Below are 18,346 nucleotides of genomic sequence, written 5' to 3'. Positions count from 1 at the left end.
TATAGAGTGGGTCAACAACAGGGAAAAACATTGAACCTGATCTTGTTCTCTGATCAAATGGTATTTTCAGTGCTGAGGGCAGGATCACTTGCTGGTGGCTAAATGAAGCAAATCAGCAGTGCCTATCAACTGTGGGGTTTGTTTTGTAGCTGCAAGCTGATCGGGAGTCGTGATGAATCTGTTCTCCCTCATATTCTACTAAACTATCAAATCACGTGTTGACACACAGAAAAACACAATGACTGAAGACAACAGAGCCCTCAGCAAACAGCTGAACATGTTCTTCTGCCTGGAGAGGTTGTACTAATCCATCACAAAAGGCAACGCTAACCACCTCAGTTCACAAACTCATTTACTGCAGTGGATCTGATGTAGCTTCAGGCTGACCTGCTTGCTCCAGACTTACTGAGTTGCCTCTTGGGCCTTGGCAAGCCCACTGGTAGGAAAAGGATAAGTTTCTTCTCTGGGTTTCCAGCACCTTTCCTCTTTGGTGCTGGGGTACAAGTTGTAGACTTGAACTATGCCCTTCCTTGGAGAAGCTCAGTGTGGTTTCCTTTCTGACAGGTATATGAAGAATTTTTCATGGCTCTGCCATTAATCACCAACAGGATCTGCTATCTAGCTATACCTTGTTTTTCCTTTTCTCAGTAGACCTTTTCGTAGCTGCTATCACCGAAAGCAAAATGCTCCTTTCTAGAAACTACATTTCTGTTCCTGATGGTGGCAAACAAGCAACTGCCATGCAAAAGCCGTGAGTCAAAACATTTCCTACATAAAGATCTTCAATCCAAAGTGTGGTTTCCTTGGAATGTTAATTTATTTGATACAGAGAAATTCAGGGGTGCAACTACAACATGAGTTTCGGAGCAACAGAGAAAAGATTGCCTAGATCGAGAAGGAGAAATTTCTTCCTGGCTCCTATAGGTGACCAGAGGAAATCTGAAACACTCGAAGCCCCACAGAAAGTAATTTTGAAATAACAAAATGTCCCATGAGACAAAATATAGCTGTTTCATCAGCTTCTTTTGCAAGTCCAATGAATCAGCTGCAGACTTTGTACTCTTCAATTAAACAGAAACACTCACCGCAAGCCCAACCAGCTACGGGGTTTTTGGTACAGCTTAGATTAAGAACCTAAACTGGTCACCACGGAAGCTGTGCTTTTGACTTCAGTTAGTCAGAAACTGGGCCTCACAAGAAGTCCTTGGCAAGATATTTTTCAGTATCTTTAAACTCTAGTCCTTCCCCACCCATACGGTTTCAATAATTCTTTGGCAATCTGCTTATAGAGACTTCTCTACCAAAGAAACAAATTTTTCCTCCTTTCTCTAGACACATAGGTTTATTGGTGTAGGGGTGCTCATAAACTAGCCAGCTGAAATTGTTTTATATAACCTTGCTTTAAAGGGGGGGAAGGGAAAGTATGTTTTACTTGTTGTTACCTTTTTTCCCCGCTTTAAAAGCATTTTGCGCACAGATTAAGGGATGAAAACACAAATGAAATAACCAGTACCAGTAGCTGTCAGCAGGATGAGGGGGGTAGCTTATAAAACAGAATAGAAGACTAATTAATACTAACCAGGATTTTCTAGCTACCCAAAAGTTAGGGTCCTCACACAATCCTTGGAAGCGTTGTTAGCTCAAAAGGTAACCTCTTTTGTTAGCAACCCAACTGAATCATTTCTATAGTGCATTACTACAAGCAGCCAGATGTTTGATAAAGGATTTGGGGAGAAGAACAGTATTCTCACCATTAGTGGCAACAAAGATGACAGGACAATCTGGAAAGCTTCGGTTCTCAGAAACTTTTTTTCTCTCGTCACATGTGCTTGATAGGTTTGGACAGCATCCAGTGCCCAGCCTCTTATCAGAACCTTTCTGCCTTTTAATGGCCTCTTGCACTGATGGATAGCCTAAACATCAGCAAGCAATCTCATGTTGCAATAGTCATAGCTTGGCTTCCTCTGGTAAACCAAATGTCATTTGTTCCATTAAAAAAATCCCTACATCTATAAACACTCATTTACAACCTCAACGTTACTGAATGGCTTTTCTTGCAGGAAAACAAACAGATCCTTGCTTGAATTCACTCCTCTGAGACATAACCCTGTAAACACGAGCAGCCCTTCCCTCGCAAGCCATCCTCACGCTGAAGCCCACAAGTTATTTGCTTTGCACAGAGGCAGCCCATGCATGAAGACCTGATCCAGGATGCACTCCAGTCAATGGCTGCAGTGCTATCAGTTTTTTATATATATATATATATATATATATATATATAAAATCATATATATAAAATCAGTGGGGATTTTGCAGAATTTGCCTTCATCTTTTTACATCAGCAGGTCAAAATCCTGAGAAAACACTTGAATAAAGAAATGAAAATCCAAAAGAGAGTGCGGGAAGGCCTTGAAAACGATTAGGAAGTGAATTAACTAAACCTCAGGCAGGAGCCAGTGGCCCACTCACAGAAAGACTGGAAACACCCATGAAAGCAAACAAAATCACTAGCTAGCACTGCTGGAAACAGGGCATTCCCTCATCACCTGTGTCACACGATCCATTAACGATCGTATGGTAAGAGCCATCAGCAAAGAACTGAGAGGGAAGACATCTGTTGTAGGAGATGACACATTGTTTGCAGTCGCCTATTCTCTCTTGCTCAGTTTTGCTTGTTGGACAAACAGCATCTGTGCCAGGAAAATAAACTTGCTATACGCTTGATTTTTGTCTCAGGTCAGAGTCTGGCTTGATTAAAAACCAACAAATTAACGTACAAGCTGAGGCTTGGCATGCAGATCAAGTGAGTTTTGCATGTGTAGCTGCGTTACTGGGAAAAAAAATTAAATGTGAATAGTTTGAAGGGCCACATTTCCACAACTTAAAACATGTTGGTTATTTTAAAATCCAATTGTAATAAAAACATTTTATTTTTTAAAATAATTCTTATTTTCTTATTTTTTACGTTTTTCTACTGATATTTTAATGAATTGAAATATATTTTTCTCTGTGAAATTTAGAACATTCCTTACGGTAATGCTGTGATTCCTGGTTCCAAGTTAAAATAACACACTCGAACATTACTGGCTTAGCGAGTCTTCCAGTTGCATCACCCCAGCCAAAGGAGTCAGCCTCAGGCATCTCACCTGAATTTGACTGTCCCATTCTTGTGAGGCTACTCAGCTGCTGAAGTCTCTAGATGTTTTACCAGAATCCTAATTTCCTATTATGAGGGAATCAGATGAGAAATAAAGTATGCTTAACTTCCATTTTCAGCATGTGCCTCTTTACTCTCTTCTTTGTGAGATCAAGCATACCGTTATGTCTTCCGAGTTTAGCGCAACGCATCCTGAGCTCAGAGAGACATTTGTTGACCCATTACACTTTTAGCCTCAAAAATCCAAAGATGAAGGAACCAGAAAAGTTGCTGCAAGTTGCAGCGGGTGGATAGAAGGGCTCTGGTGTTCAAAGGGCTCCCATACGACCGTGAAATGATGCACAGGAACCTCGGTGGATATACCGTGCAATGTAGTTTAGCGTATTCTGCATTACACCTAGCATGGAATTCACCTCATTGCACTTTTTAATCACCTTAAATCTGAGACTGTCAAAGCCTCCCTGGGCTCCCTGTGTAGTCAATGGGCAGAAGGAGGCACCTCATCTCTCCTGGCCAGACGCCTCCCTGTGTTTGGACGACCATGGCTGCAATGTGTGTGGTGGGAGTGTAAGAGGCTGGACTCACCAGAGGTCTATTTTAATGTGCAAATGCACAAAAGCCATCTCCTGCAGATTCCCGGATGTCTTGCAAGCCAGTGTTTCAGACAGCCGGAAAAGGCCGATTTCTTCTTTTCCATGTGGCCAAAATTTTCAGGCAGAAGAGGTTGTTTCTGGGGAAGCTGAAAGAACCTAAAAGGCTTAGAATTAACTTCCCTGGCCACTGGATAATCCGTATGCACTGAGTATAAGTGATGAAGGGTACGTAGATGGGATAGGGAAAAGACAACCCCCTGAAAATGAGAGGAGGAAACCATAACGAGCGTATTCATTAGCCGAGGGCAGACAAGTACATCCTTCCCGTTCTCAGATAATCCTGAGCAGAGATGGCTCTTCATTTGCGCGGTGTCCTCAGCCCTTTCGGATGCCCTGGCTGGTCTCTGCGAGGAGTCAGAGCGGCCTGGGGGGCCTGCCCTGCCTCAGCAGACAGATGTGAGCCAGGTTTACGTGTGTGGGTGACATCAACTAGCTGGAGCGAGTTTCCATTTTCCAAAGGGTCAAGCCAGAGTTATTCCAGCAAACACAGGGAAGCTAGAAGGCTTTTGCCCACTGACCAAGTCAGCCCAATGATATTCCTGACCACAAACGACAAACAGTTAAGAAGCATGGGAACTCAGGAGTGTAACCTCTGCAAAGCAACAAGGAAGGAAAAGCAGAGCTTCAGCTAATAGCACTGCTTAGCATAAAACCAGTGTAGTTAATGAGTCCAGCCCAAGCCTTCCACCAGTCTGATCAAATGCATTGTAAACACAGAGCTTCTTAAGTCTAAAGGACAGGGCAGGACTGCCCAAGGACCAATTCTGGGACAGCATCACCGGGATGGAGCAGTCTCCGTGTTGTTTCCGTAGGCTCTCATGCCGTTTGGCACGGTTGCAAGAGACAGAAATCCTCAGTAAGTGTTTAGTTAACTAACATTTGTATTATAAACAGTGGGTAAGGGATGAGGAAATAGGACTTCAGCAAACCGTGAGAAAATGCTTTTTAGTCTGAGACCACAGCAAAGGGATTCCTAATCAAGGCAACACTGTGATTTTTCAGATTCCTCTGCCACACTACATAACAGTCTGGCCCCAGTGATAGAAGAATGCTTATTAAAATAAATTCTGATTAGAAGGCATTAATTTGAGTAACAAGGTTGCTGTTCTGCTGCTCAGATATTTTCCCAGAACTGAACTTTGGAAAGATGAGCTTATGCAGAAAGCACACTGAGAAGGTACTTTGCTGGACTCAGACGTAGGGATCAGCAGAGATATTGATCGTGCTGTCTCTGGAACAACAACAAGAATTATGTATTGATTTCTGTGGAGACCGGATTATGTATCGATTACACTAGCTGCAAAGCAGAGGCCTAAGTAATGCTATTGTCTCTGGCTAAAATGGTGCCCGTAGAGTAGCGAAGTCAATAGAAAGGGGAGATGAGAAATCCATTGAGTCAAAGGGTAAAGTCCCAGGGCAATTAATTAAATGGCAAAACTCTCCTTGGCTCAAGTAAGGCCAGAATTTCTACTTGAGTATTTAGCATCCTGAAAAGTCTCCTCATAGGAACGCAAAGGACACAGTGAATAACGCTTTGAGCAAGTAAATAATTCTAGCCCATCCTGAATCTGTGTAACACCCTGTGTTCAGACAGGCACTTCATTCATTGCACACTTCAACTGGGTCATTAACGAAATGCCCAGGGTTTAGAAAAATTTGAAAACTAGCTGTGGAGATAACTCTTGGACCGAGCCTTAAGGGACCATCCACTGTAGCCAGTGAAAAGCGATATTGCGTTGGCCTTTTATCAGCAGGATAATAAGCTTACAGGGAGATGGAGATGACCCCCTGGATATAAGTGATATAAGCCGCATTTGTACGAGAAAGGTAACAATGTAGAAAACAGTCCCTGAAGGCTCACCTTTCAAAACACAAAGCCTCTGCCTCATATTAAACTTTGCAGATTGCTTTACAGAAACTTAATGTTTCTTTTTTTCCGAGCTTCCCTTACAGTGACATTCAGCTTTTGGCTTGGCCATTCCAGAAACTGATTATAACATGTTCCCTAGAAGGCATTTAGTAAAACTAAACAATTAGAGGAAGAGGTCTCAGTGCTTGAATCCAATTCTTGGTACGGTGTGACCTGCCCTTCCAGGATTCAGCCAGAATCATTAAGAAGTGATACATTAAACTTTCCTTAGGGGAGATGGAAGGCTTTAGTGATCAGCAAAGATGACTCACTCAGAAGCGCAAGTGCTGAAGTTTGCATTTATTTTGGTGGTGAAAATAGGAAGGGGGAAAGAAATCTCAAGGAGAGAGCAACCAACGGCAAAGGTCCTTGGCATCATGATTAAAGCAGTGGTGTGCAAAAAGAAAACTGCTCTGCCTATGCACAGAGCTGAGAAAGGGTGTTTGTGCCCAGGAGCCTCGGCTCAGCTGCATGGCTCTGCCCAGCAGGAGGGCTCATATATCAATTTAATTTCATATTACAAAGATGTTTTCTTCTCCATAAAGAATCTGATTTGAGAGAAGAGCACATTTTGGCCAGTAGACAAATGGAAGGCCAGGCACTGCTGATCAGCCAGTTTCCCTTTCACGGGACTTTTCCCTCCCTTCCTTATCCTATAATTGTTCACAAAAACAAAGAGGTATTCTCATTTAGCAAAATACCCATTGCTAGTCTAAGACTGGAGTAAGGAGGTTATTGCTGTGTCCAGCTAAATTCTTGCAGCAGAGAAAGAAATTGCAAACATGGCCTTTATTCTGTGCATTTCCTGGACGAAAGGAGACTGAACAGGAATTCAGATAAGAAAACTAATGCTATTGCTGTTCTTCATATTCTGTGAAGTATATTAATGGGGATAACAATACACATTAGACATCCTATTCAGTAACATTTTTAGTACCCAGCTGAGTCCAAATATAAACTATAATGGCATATGGAGACTGTCTTAAGAGCCATTTCAAATCAATTTAGTTTTATGTAGCGTCTCTCAAAGTATCTCAAGGTGATTTACAGTGAAGAAGAAAATAATGGGCTAGTGATTTAGTAGAGTGTGCCATGGCAGCTGTCAGGCAGGAAAGCAAAAATGCTGCATGGAGATGCAAAACTCTAATTTAAAAGCAGTAAAAAGGTGAACATATCTCGTTGCTCTTCCAGTAAAAGAAGCAGCCAGGTAATGAAGCCAGGCTGGGTTCAGCTTAACTCAACTGTTCCACGAAGCACTGAGGGCTTTTCCATTTACAAACAGAACTGGAACCTAAAACTGAAACATTCCCACTCAACTGTTGAGATTAGGAAAAGCCAGGAAAGAAATATTTGTGACCAGTTCATTTTAGCAGTTTTACCATCATATTTCACAACCTCAGAAATTTTAGACTTCCTGTGGGTTGGACTTTTGCCCTACGGGCTTATTAAGTCAAGAAGGCAGCTTTAAGTGCCTTTTTCATGGAAACTGTTAAAGCCTCTCTTGAAGAAGCAAGACTCTAGTCAAGAAACATTGATCTTGCCAGTGCAGCAGCCATTGCGCTGCTCCTGTTAAGCAAAGGCAGGCTGCAGGTGGAGTTCCCTTCAGATTACAGTATGGAAGTGTTGGGTCTCTTCGTCTTCATGGTCAAGGTGGCACGTGCCTCATTAGGTCTCTTCCTCTTAATGGACAAGGCCCTCTCACCAGTATTCATCCCCATGCAGCACCTGAGGATTAACCAGCTCACAGTTGGACCTCCTTGGAGAAGTAGGTGAACAATTCCTCAGAGCATGTTTCAAGGTTGGGGGGGGGGGATGTCCTCAGCTACAGGACACTTCTGTGGGTTTTCAGTCTCCTGCTCACCACTCCAGTGAAGCTGCTAAGGAAGCCATGAAAATGCTTGCATTTTGGCATCCTCAGCGTGAAGATCGCGTGTACTTCTTGCATTTCCCTCCCATCAAATAGTTCAGAATGGCCTGTTGGATATGAATGTTTCAACGAACTTTAGGCAAGAGAGAGGGAGTCCTAATGTCTTCCTAGGTGAGGACCTGAGTACATAGAATCATAGCACAGCTCAGGTTGGAAGGGACCTTTAAAGATCATCTGGTCCAGCCTTTGGTGGGAAAGGGATCCTAGATGAGATTATCTAGCATCCTGTCCAGTAGCATCTTGAAAACCTCCAGTGGTGAGGACTCTACCACATCCCTAGGGAGGTTGTTCCTACCTGCCACTTCTTCGAGAGGACTAAACCACACGTTTTCCCTTCCAGGTGCCAGGACACATTCAGAATTTCTCATTGCTGCTGTGTGTAGGCCAGGGAGATGGTGGAAGCTTGACCCACTTATGTCATCCCTGGCATCAACCACGACAAAAGGCTGCTAGACCTCTTCTCAGCTTCCCCAGAGAGGACGTAGGGGCTGTTTAGGATGTTAAAGCGGCGAAGAGCCTGAACTGTGATTACTTGAAAAAGTGCCTCCCCCCTCTACCATCTTGGCAAGTGCTGAGCTTGTTTTGCAGCCTCGGGGCTGATGCTGAATGTTCTCACGCAGGAATGTTCCTCCACGCAGGAATTGACTGCTCCCACCCGTTGGAGTCTGCTAACTGTGCGGTGTCGCACCTTCCTGCAGACAGGGGCTGCGTGAGTCACATGAAGCTGTAAGTACTGGTGTGATATCTATTCATCTGGAAAAGTGTTTTCTTTTCCTTTCCGCTGTGCAAGTAGTATATGTTTTATTAAATAAAGTGCATGTTCCCTATGCAAATGAATGCACTTTGGAATGATGATATACTGACACATTCTATGTTAAATATGTATGACATTTAAAAATCTAAGCAAGAACTAAAAATCATTTATAAATATTAAAGAGCATGAAGTCTACTTTTTGTTTTCATTTTGCTTCTGATCATGCACTCTGGGAAAAATACTCCTCGCATTATAAGACTGAATTATCTGTCCAAGAACTAAACCTGTAATTTTATTCTATCAGTCAAGCTGTATGTCACACTATTTTTATATCAAGACAATCAGGTTCTTTGAAGCACAGACACACACCTACTTAAAAGAAGCATTCCTCTGAAAGCAGAAGACTTTGGAATCAGTGGCAATTTGTATCTTTCAAGGGACTGATAATTAAATGGAGAAATGCAGCTTCTAATGAAAAGATATCCTGTGCCCATCTTAGGTACTGAGAAACCAGGTTCACAGGTCAAACACCGAGCGCAGAGCATGGCAGAGAACCGAAACTCCAGCTCTGGAGTCCCAGTAATCTCTGTTCCTCTAACATCACCATTTTTTCTTGCCAAAGAAGCAATTGCTCTCAGATTGGTCTTCACTGCACATTCACTTACCTCACTAAACTATTCCGTGTGCTTCTGCCGCACCGTGGGGTTGCTGGCAAATGGACAAGGATGGCAGAAGTGCCATGGGACAGCAGGGAAGGGATGTGGTGTCTGGAAACCTCCACCAAGGCCATTTGAAATGAAGCAGCGCAAATCCTTCGCTCACTTTACTATCCCTGCTATCAGCAAAATGCCTTTCTCCATTTCCAGATGAAAACTAGAGCAGTGGGAAATATTTCCCCTCAGTATTTTTCCCTCATTCCTCTGCTGACAGAAAATTTAAGACAAATGGTCATTTTGGTGGATTTAAAAAGCAGCGGAACTTCATGCCCTTAATGAATGGGCAGCAGGAACTCATACTGGCAGTGCTAAATGGCTGCACATGAAACTAGCCAGGCTCAGTAAATGAAACCAGACCCCAAAATGCAGTCTGAGATAACTCAAAGTATGCATTGAAATTTATTGTAGGAAAATGACTGACTGGAAAAAAAGTGGTCTGCTCTGCCCCTGCACCTCCAAAACATATTCTACCATTTAAACGCTTCAGAAAGACATCTGCCAAAAATGCAACGAATTCTCCTGAAGGTCAAATGTATTTCTCTTGTAAAACAGTTGCAGCAGCAACTGTATGCCTTGATTACTCTTACGAAAGCAGCTTAGGAAAAATCCTAGGACTGTTCTTGTGTTTGAAGTCGGATGTTTATTGCTTACTGGCAGTGACTTCTGTTGCAAAGGTTAAATGTGGTCAGCAAATGATCGAATCCTCCCCAAAAAGCGTTAGTGCAGCCCATCCAAAATTCCCGCGGCAGATTTGCGGTTCTGCCCGGAGTGCCACCCTGCAGACACAGCTGCTCCGTGAGCTCCTCTCCTGCCGACAGCCCCGAGATGCAACGCTGAGGAACACACAGCGGTGGGAACAAGGAAGGGCGACAGCACCTCTCAGCCCCAAACCCCGCTGTCCCGTGTCAGTCTGGCACGTCCCTGGCTACCCTGGGGCAAAGGAGGGGGAAGGAGTGGGAATCTTGGTACCAAAATACAGTGTCTGTTACCAAAGACCATTTTTGCCGGCGCTTTCTACACAATAATATATGAAATGCAACCACCTCTTTTGAGCTGGGTAGGAAATAACTGCAGCATCTGTTGATAACAGCTGAGGTCTCTTGCATTACACCACAGGCATCGAGCTTTGCACACCGAGAAGAGACCAGAGAAGTCCCCTGCTCCTCCACAGATGAATTAAGCCCTTGGTAAGATCAAGTTCATCCTTAGAAGTCAACTGCTGGACTGGATTATAATTTTTTTTCTCTCTCACTGTTTGTATAAGACTTGCAGGTTTATTCACTGGAGATTGCCACCATAAATTTTAGGGCTCTGGTTTACAAAGCCTATAACAACCTTGTTTAGCAAAGGTGTGCCTTGCAGCATTCCTTCAGTAATGCCACTTTGGCTGCCCCTTACCTCTGGGGTGAGGTATTTCATCATGATTTCCTTTCCTTTCTCTCCCAGCTTTTCATCTGGAGCAATTTCATATTCTGCCTGGAACAGACATTAAAAAAAAAAAAAAAAGGTCAATATTTGCACTCATATTTCACCATTATAACTTCATTTTGGATGTGGCCTTAACGGAACGCTCTGTCTGAAAAATCTGAAGGATAAATACCATTTTCTGATGGAAGTAAAACCCGTACACACAATCCTATTAAAAACCTCCCACTGTATGTTGACCAAACCCTAGTGGTGCATTTTCTGAGACGGTGTCTCTTAATTAACATCAATAAAATGTATTTCATTTATATTTTATAGCCTTGCCAAGCCAGCTTTCAGAAAGCATTCAGTGACTAGAGATGGCAACTTTGTTTGGTTTTGCTCAAAGGGAAGATGGATACAGAAGGTAAAATTATTTCTTTGAGTAGCAGAGAAAGTGACTGTTCATTCTTGCCACAGTGGTCTTTCAAGCACCAGGTGAAGTCCTTCAGCAGACTGTCCTTTTGGTCGAATGTGTCCTTCCTATTTATCTACAGCTTCCCCTTGGTCTAACACTTCTCGCTGGTCTAACGCTCCTTCTGCAGAGCAGGGAGATTTGTCCATCACTTTTAGGGATCCTTGGCTGCCATCCTTCCAGAAGGCAGATCTGAGAGCCCATTTCTTAGGTGGATTTCTTAGTACCAAGATAAAACAAGAGAGACCATTTAGAGGAATAGGCACTATAGGCAAAATCCTCTTTAACATCCCTGATGCACCAAACAGAGTACCACATTCCTACACACAAAGTTTACCTACATTTTAAAATTCTGACTATTCTGCGTATTACTTTTTGATGAGTTTTAGGGCAACTTTTACACAAGAATCAAAGGAAGCATTATCACAAAGACATTAATCCATGGAATTTTGGATCCATGGCAGGAATTTGAAGGAAACACGTGCCGCATGGGACTCCAGTGGCAACATGACAACGACAAGTTGTTGGAGACATTTCCACTTGGCACTGCTCAGGATACAAAGATTTAGCCTTAGGATCAAAATATTTTCCAGAAAAAAATAAAAAAGGCAGTCTAACCGCTTTCATGACTGCTTGTATTAGAAAAAGGATCCCAGAAAGTCCTGCCAAACAAATTAGGTAACCTGGTCCAATACAAGCTGTCTGAGATGATAAATGAGGAGGAAGTTAAAAGAAAAAAAAAAGGTAAATCAGACTGAACTGGCAAACGCTTGGAAGAACAAATTTCAGAGCCTTTGCCCACTGGAAGACGTATGCACTGCTCCGAGCTTGATGCAATAAATCCGAAGGCAGGCTGTAATGGATGCCCTAGCTAAGCAGAACTAGGAATGACATGAAAACCACAATGTAGCAATAATGCTATTACCCATCTATCTAGCCAGTGCTGATTTAGCTATTGCAGCTTAAATCTGAAGCTACAGATTTATACACACAGAGCAGGTTGCTTGAACAATCTAGAATTACGATCTGATTTGGTTTGGGAAATGGCAATGACCGCAAATAACAGAGAAACCTGTATTGCTGCTGAAAAATACACCGAAAGCTAAAATCTTCAAGTGCAGTACTTGTCTTTTAGTGACCATTTTGGGGATGAACTGATTATATTCTCATAAAACTTAATACAAGGGCCCAAAAAAGTCTTTCATCCAATTTCCTGTCCTTTTAGATGGTATCTGAGCATGGGTTGTTTCGGCTCTTAAAGCACAGACACTCAAATGTTTACAGCATCTTAACAGCATTTTTCCCCATGATTCCTTGCTAGGGGATAAAGCACTGGCAAGAGTAACAGAAGAAACAGTTCTTTAAAAGGTCAAAGTTGCATCTTATTTGACCTTATGGCTTATGGTTAGGTTCATAGACAAACTGGGTGTTTTTCATACGAAAGAAAACAGAAAAAATGTATTTTAACAAAAGAAAATAACTGTACTTAAATGTAACTGTCTGTGCAGAAGATTGCAAAGAAAGGAGAACTCCTTGGCATTGTCTCGGCATGGAAGCATCTAGGAGATCTTCTGAGTCCACCATTCAATGCTGTTTACAATTTATCCAACGATGACCATTTCTTTCTCCTTCATTTGCTTTTAGACTCTGGATCCTGGTAATATATTGGCTCCCTAGTAAATAAAACCTGATTCAAAGCCATCATCTGCCGTTTGAAGTGCACCAGGGAGATGTCTTTTTTGCCACAGATACCCTGTTACATTTACAGCCCATCCGAGTCGTACAACAGAAAGCAAATCAGGACAGGCCAGAAGATGACAGAAGTATAGCATGAATCAGATCAGTGTTTTGAAATGCAATTCCTGATGGGATCCAACATATGCAGAGCTAAATGCACACACACACACATATATACAGAGTACCTAACTCTGTCTCAAGATAGTTGGGAAGGAATAAAAGGAAAGTTTAATTATACTTGCATTTGACATTCTCAGAAAACGCGATACTGTGGTGGTGAAGGTGGGAAGTGACAGACAAGTGAGGATGTGAGAAGGAACCATAAGCTCCAACTGTGAACAGCGTTGATTTCACTGTAGCTCAAGTACTAGCAACCCATTTCCTTTTGTTTCGAAGTTCATTATTATTTCTCCCTTCAGTGCCACTTTCGAGCTATTTGGTAACAGATACTGGTACATTTTCAGCCATGAACTGTTCTTACAGGAAGAATTACCTGTGGAGAGAGACAGAGTGACTTCCCCGTGCTCTCTCTGCCGCATGGCTAGGAAGTGTACCAAGGTCCTCAACTCTCAATCTTGTGCTTAAATCACAAGATACATCCCGTTCTTCCACAATACTCAAAAGCACGGCTACAGTTTGCAAATCCCTAATTGCTAGAAATACCATCGTTACTTAAAATCCATGTGGAAGAAAATATTTTCCATTATTCCTTTGATGAAGCCAGGCATGTGTTTCAAGGCTCCTGCTCTGAAGTCTAATAGCTTCTCCGTGCCCTAGTTTCGTCAGACAGGGCCCTATTCATAGCTCATAAATGAGGGGAGGATTTACGATCACCCTGGCTGCATGGGACGAGCTGCAGGGAAGGCTCTTTCTGTGGGGAGGTGTGGACCCTTCAGTCCAAACAGCAAGAGGATGTGGGCTGGCTGCCGTTTGTTGTTAACTTTTCTCTTGGCTGCTGTTTCGGAGGCAGTAGTTGCTTCGGTGGCTCCTGCTTCCCTAGAAGCAACCCTGGCTGAATGAGGACATGTGGGTCCCTTCGGAGCAGTCGCCCTTGGGATGGGCTGAGCGAGATCAGATGGGAAAACATACTTCCATTGGGAAAGGGAGCAACGTCCAGCCTGTGGCTGGCTGTGGGACAGGGCCATGGGCTCAGGGATGGCTGAGCAAGAGGTTCAGGGGCTGGAGGGTGCCTTTGACTGATGGAGAGCATCACCAGGGCAATGGCATAGGGACCCAGCAGGGGCTCGCATCAGCAACCTTAATTCTGACACATCGTTTTATCTAGTGTTTGATTTTCATCTTAACAGCCTTTGAGCTCCTGAAACTGTATGGCTTAAAAACATGTGAAAATTGAAAAACGGAGCTAAAGGGATCTCTTTGCAGATCTGGGAGGAGTCTCTCCCATGGCAGGTTGGAGTCTCTCCTGGGCTGCTTGCCTGCAGGAGCGTGGCATGGCCACAGGAGTTGGTTCCTTGGACCCACCAGGACATGGAGATGGGAACAGATGCTCCCACCAGAGCGGTTTCAGCTTTTTGGCATAAGCCAGGAACAGTGGAATCACCTTCTGAGCATCTGCGGGACACTACTGGCATTTCGGTCCCGATTTTACGCCTCTGCTTTCTCAGCTCCCTCAGTTATCCCCAGCATCTCTCTCTGCTCCAGCTCCTGCTCCCTCCTTCCTCAGACTCCAGGCCCTGCTCTGTTGTTGCTCTGTGCTCCAGCGACTGCCCCTGCACTTGCCTCCGCTGGAGATTTAAAATCTGTGACTGAAAATTGGAAGGCAAAACCCAAACAGCTGGAATTCATAATAACTTGCATTTCTAAATGAAAAGTGAACTTGAAACCACATTTTTCTTATTTAAACGCAGGGCAAAAAGAGCCCTTTTGACTGTTTAAAAACACATTTTGAGTTAATGAGTTTGTTGATACCAACAAACTGGCATTTCTGATGGAAAAAGCCTTGAACAGCTTTAAGACACACATACACAGATGGTTTATATACCATGTAAGGGACTTCACCAAACACAGTCTCCCTAACAGCGGGACAGGGTTCTTACAAATGGCATTACACGGATGCTCGCTCATCCTTTTACCCCAGATAAGCGTAATGTCTAGTGAAGCGTTCAGCTGAGAAGTCCACCCGAGGAGATTGTGCCTCTCGCCCCTGGCCCCCATGCCCGGATCGCACAAGCAGAGCAGAAACAATCTGGAGAGGCAGTGGGGCATCCTCCAAAGGATGTATTTCTGTGAGACTCCAGTACAAAGAAATAACATTGTACAGGTTGGAGAGAAAATGTCAGGTTATTTCCTCCTTGACCAGAATTAGCCATGTTCTCCTCCAGTCAATCTAAGTCTGGTCCACTTTAAAATGTTAAAAACTTTCCTCTGGAAAAAAAAAAATTAATGATTTGTGAATGTGAGTGGACAAAGCAGGAAAGGGACTCCACAAGCTAAAGTCTTAATTATAACAGCACATAAAAATCACAGGAGAGGAGAGGGAAACATCAGGAACCGGCACCCTGGGAATGTGCTGTTGAGAAGAGGATGGGGGCAAGGGGTCCCTGCTGAACTGCTGCCTTCTTGTGCCGGGGGCAGGGGCTGCAGGGAAGCAAATGCGTACTGCTAGCAGATTCCCTGCTCGCTGACCTGCCTCTCAGCACAGGAGACGTATCCCCTAACGCTTTACTTTAATGGCTGTCTTTCAACAGCTCCAGAGTTGTAGGATGTCGCTGAAATATTTGTAAGCACAACAAAGAGTGCTTTAGGGCCGTGCGTGAATTCTTTGTTAAGGGCTTATAGGGGAGCTGATTTAATCATAAACCATCTCCATTTAATGATAATAGTTTACGTTCGCATAGTTCCTTCATCTCAATGGCTACATCAGGGTTTGGTGAACAGTTCGTGGGAGATCTTCATGTGTACAAGCACACACATAAGCACATGGTGCATTCAGAGGCACAAGTTGCAGCCGCTGGAACTTTTTACTGGATGTTTTATCTAATCAAGTCAGCACCTCTGTCATAAAACTGCTTGCACAATATCCGTAGTAAGAGATGGCTCTGTGTCCTTACAGCCTTACCGTACCGGCCAGGAGAAGGGGTTGCTGTTGCCCCATTTCCCAGACTGTCAGCCACACTGATGGCTGCTTACTGGTCCCATAGCAGTGGTGGGAACCAAACACCCACAGCTCCACCAGCACTGCAAAACTCTGCATCTCTTCGTTTTTATTGCTTCTACCATTTAATGATGGGGCCTACTGCTCACAAACCACATATCTTTGTAGTCCGTTTTACAATTGATAGATCGCGGCTAATTACCCAAACACTGTTCTCAGGAAACATGTAGACACTTTATGCCTCTGAGCACTTTGATCTCAATTATTGGTTGAAATTGTCCAAGGTATTCACAGGTTTCAGAGGGAACTGACAGATACACACCTACGTGCATGCAGAATTTAATGATACAAGTCCTTTTTCCTTCAGAAAGCAGCCTAACAACTCTTTAACTGCACATAGAAAAAAGCCCAGATGCTGCTATAATTAGATTCATAGGAGACTACATCAGCTCAGGTCGGTCAGTTAGTTCACCCAACAGCTGAAATAAATGTCCAGCAAAGAGGGGATTTTTTTTTTTTTCCTCTTTATGTATTCTGGTCTGCAAGGTCTGCTTGATTTTACCAGCCTTTGGAAGCAAAGGGGTGAGCGAGAGCTTGCAAAACCTGCTCTCACATAAGTATGGGCATGGAGGTTGTTGGTAGGTTGAGTGTCTGACTCAGCTTCTGGTTATCTCCCAGGAGCCTTGATCTCTGCTTTCTTTGCAGCCAGTTGAGTGCACTGGTTAAAAAATTGTATTAAAAATTGGGAGGCATCGATTACTGGCTTCTGCCAATGACTTACTGTGTGACCTGGTCAAGGCACTTAGCCATGCTCTGTAAAAGAGAGGTGGCCCTACCTCTCAATGCGCAAAAAGCTCTGTGAGCCTCTCATGAACAGCAAAATACTTTCCTCTCTAATGTTTTTCTCTTTATTTGATATTACACAAAAGCTAAGTTTTGTATCTCATGTTAGAAAAATAACTAAGCCAAAAGAAAGGCTCTTGGCTTTTTCTGCTGGGGCTTGTTACAGCAGGGGGTCTCCAAAAGGTTTCGCATTCCTGGTGGTCTCAGAATGGGGCTGTAAAGTCAAACTTCTGGTCTCATTATAAGACTTTTTTGCCTAACATAAGACTTGGCCTGAATCCCACTACTGGCTCAACGCAGTGTGACCCTGCTGGGCGAATTTCAGTAGCAATCATCCAATTTAACGGCTATGAGCTGTGTCGCTCGACCTTAATATTGCCTAATGCGGGGATTTTCATGGGCTGGGAGCAAGCTTGTACAGAATTTGAAATCAACAAACAAAGAAGGCTACTGTTAATTAGCATTAAAAAGAAGAGAGAAAGAGTAAATATTCAGACCTCCAAACAGCCAGGCATTTTGTTCATGAAATCCTTCTGCTGCCAGTCTGAGCCTAACCGGGAACAGATCACTGGCCCAGTAAAGGCACGCAGGGCACCTCCAGTCTGCAAAAGCAACCTGGGGGTGGGTGAAAAGCACACCCTTGCAAAAGGATTTGGGGATATCGGTTCAGGAATGCTCGAGAGGGAGCTTTAAAACAAAAGCCAGTCCCACCAGAAGGTTTCGCAGGACCGATGTCGCCTGTGCTGCACCTATGCTGGGAGGACAGGGAGTTTCAGCACTTGGCATCGCTCCACAGGTCTTCTGGAGAATGTGATGACACAGTGCCCTCAGTTCCCACAGCCGGAGGAAGGCTGGGAAGCCAGCTCTGCTGGGAGAGGCTGGGAGCAGCTGGGAAAGGCTGGGAGATGCTGCCAGGCTGCGCTGCAGCCATGAGCCCATGCCAGCCTGAAGGCTACCACGCAGTGCTCTGGGGCCGGTGGCACTGGGGACGTACAGGGGGACAGTAACATCTCCTTTTGCCCAGACGTTCTTGCCGCTGTGAGCCCAAGTGGTACACCCTGAGCAGGGCTCGCGCAGTGGGGGCTTGTTCTCCACAGCCCCTGGGTGCTGCTGGAACCAAAATGTGACACCTGCCACTGCGAGGTGAGCAAAGAACAGAGCCTCACTAACCCTCTCCAAACTGAGGATGGATCTGCCTGTTCTGTCTGAAATTAAAACCACTCAGAAGCAAGCTTTTGTGGCTGTCTCCCAAAGGATTTCTGTGGCTTCCTAGAGGGACAGTCACCATCTGTCTCCTCAGGGTGGTGGGCATCACACTTCATGTGGCATTTCTGTGGGGATGCCTCCCCCCAGACATGTGCGTGGTGTTTCATCAGTGGCAGACACCTCAGTAAAAGATGCCGGTTCATTGCAGGACAAACACATCCAGGGTACCCAAATGTCCTCCTGCCTTGAGCGCAGCCACACGGAGCAGTCGTGAGACGTAGCAGTTTCACATACCTCGATGGCTAAACCTTTCCACTGGGGAAAAGCACGGCCAGCACTAGGAATACCAGGTGGAAGTTGTGACCATCTAAAACTGATCTGAATAGGACTTTATCCAATGCTTTCTGTGGTGCTGTAGATTTGCTGTAGACACTGCAGTACTACCATAAA

At 44.2% G+C, this 18,346-nt stretch overlaps 1 protein-coding gene across 3 annotated transcripts in view; it reads right to left on the bottom strand.

Annotated features, from left to right (window-relative positions):
• GRK5 (G protein-coupled receptor kinase 5) overlaps positions 1-18,346 on the bottom strand; it is a 171,371-nt gene that overhangs the window by 44,288 nt on the left and 108,737 nt on the right. Inside the window, exon 4 of one of the 3 annotated variants that reach the window (XM_075423829.1) lies at positions 10,515-10,592. The exons of the other annotated variants lie outside the window; for them this stretch is intronic. Within the exon in view, the coding sequence (XP_075279944.1) occupies positions 10,515-10,592 (78 nt within the window). The remainder of the gene's footprint in view (positions 1-10,514; positions 10,593-18,346) is intronic. 3 annotated transcript variants of the gene reach the window in all.

This window comes from Opisthocomus hoazin, chromosome 6 (assembly GCF_030867145.1).
Source record: "Opisthocomus hoazin isolate bOpiHoa1 chromosome 6, bOpiHoa1.hap1, whole genome shotgun sequence".
Taxonomy (NCBI): Eukaryota; Metazoa; Chordata; class Aves; order Opisthocomiformes; family Opisthocomidae; genus Opisthocomus; species Opisthocomus hoazin.
The sequence above is the reverse complement of the archived record's forward strand: the minus strand, read 5'-3'. Positions and strand labels throughout refer to the sequence as shown.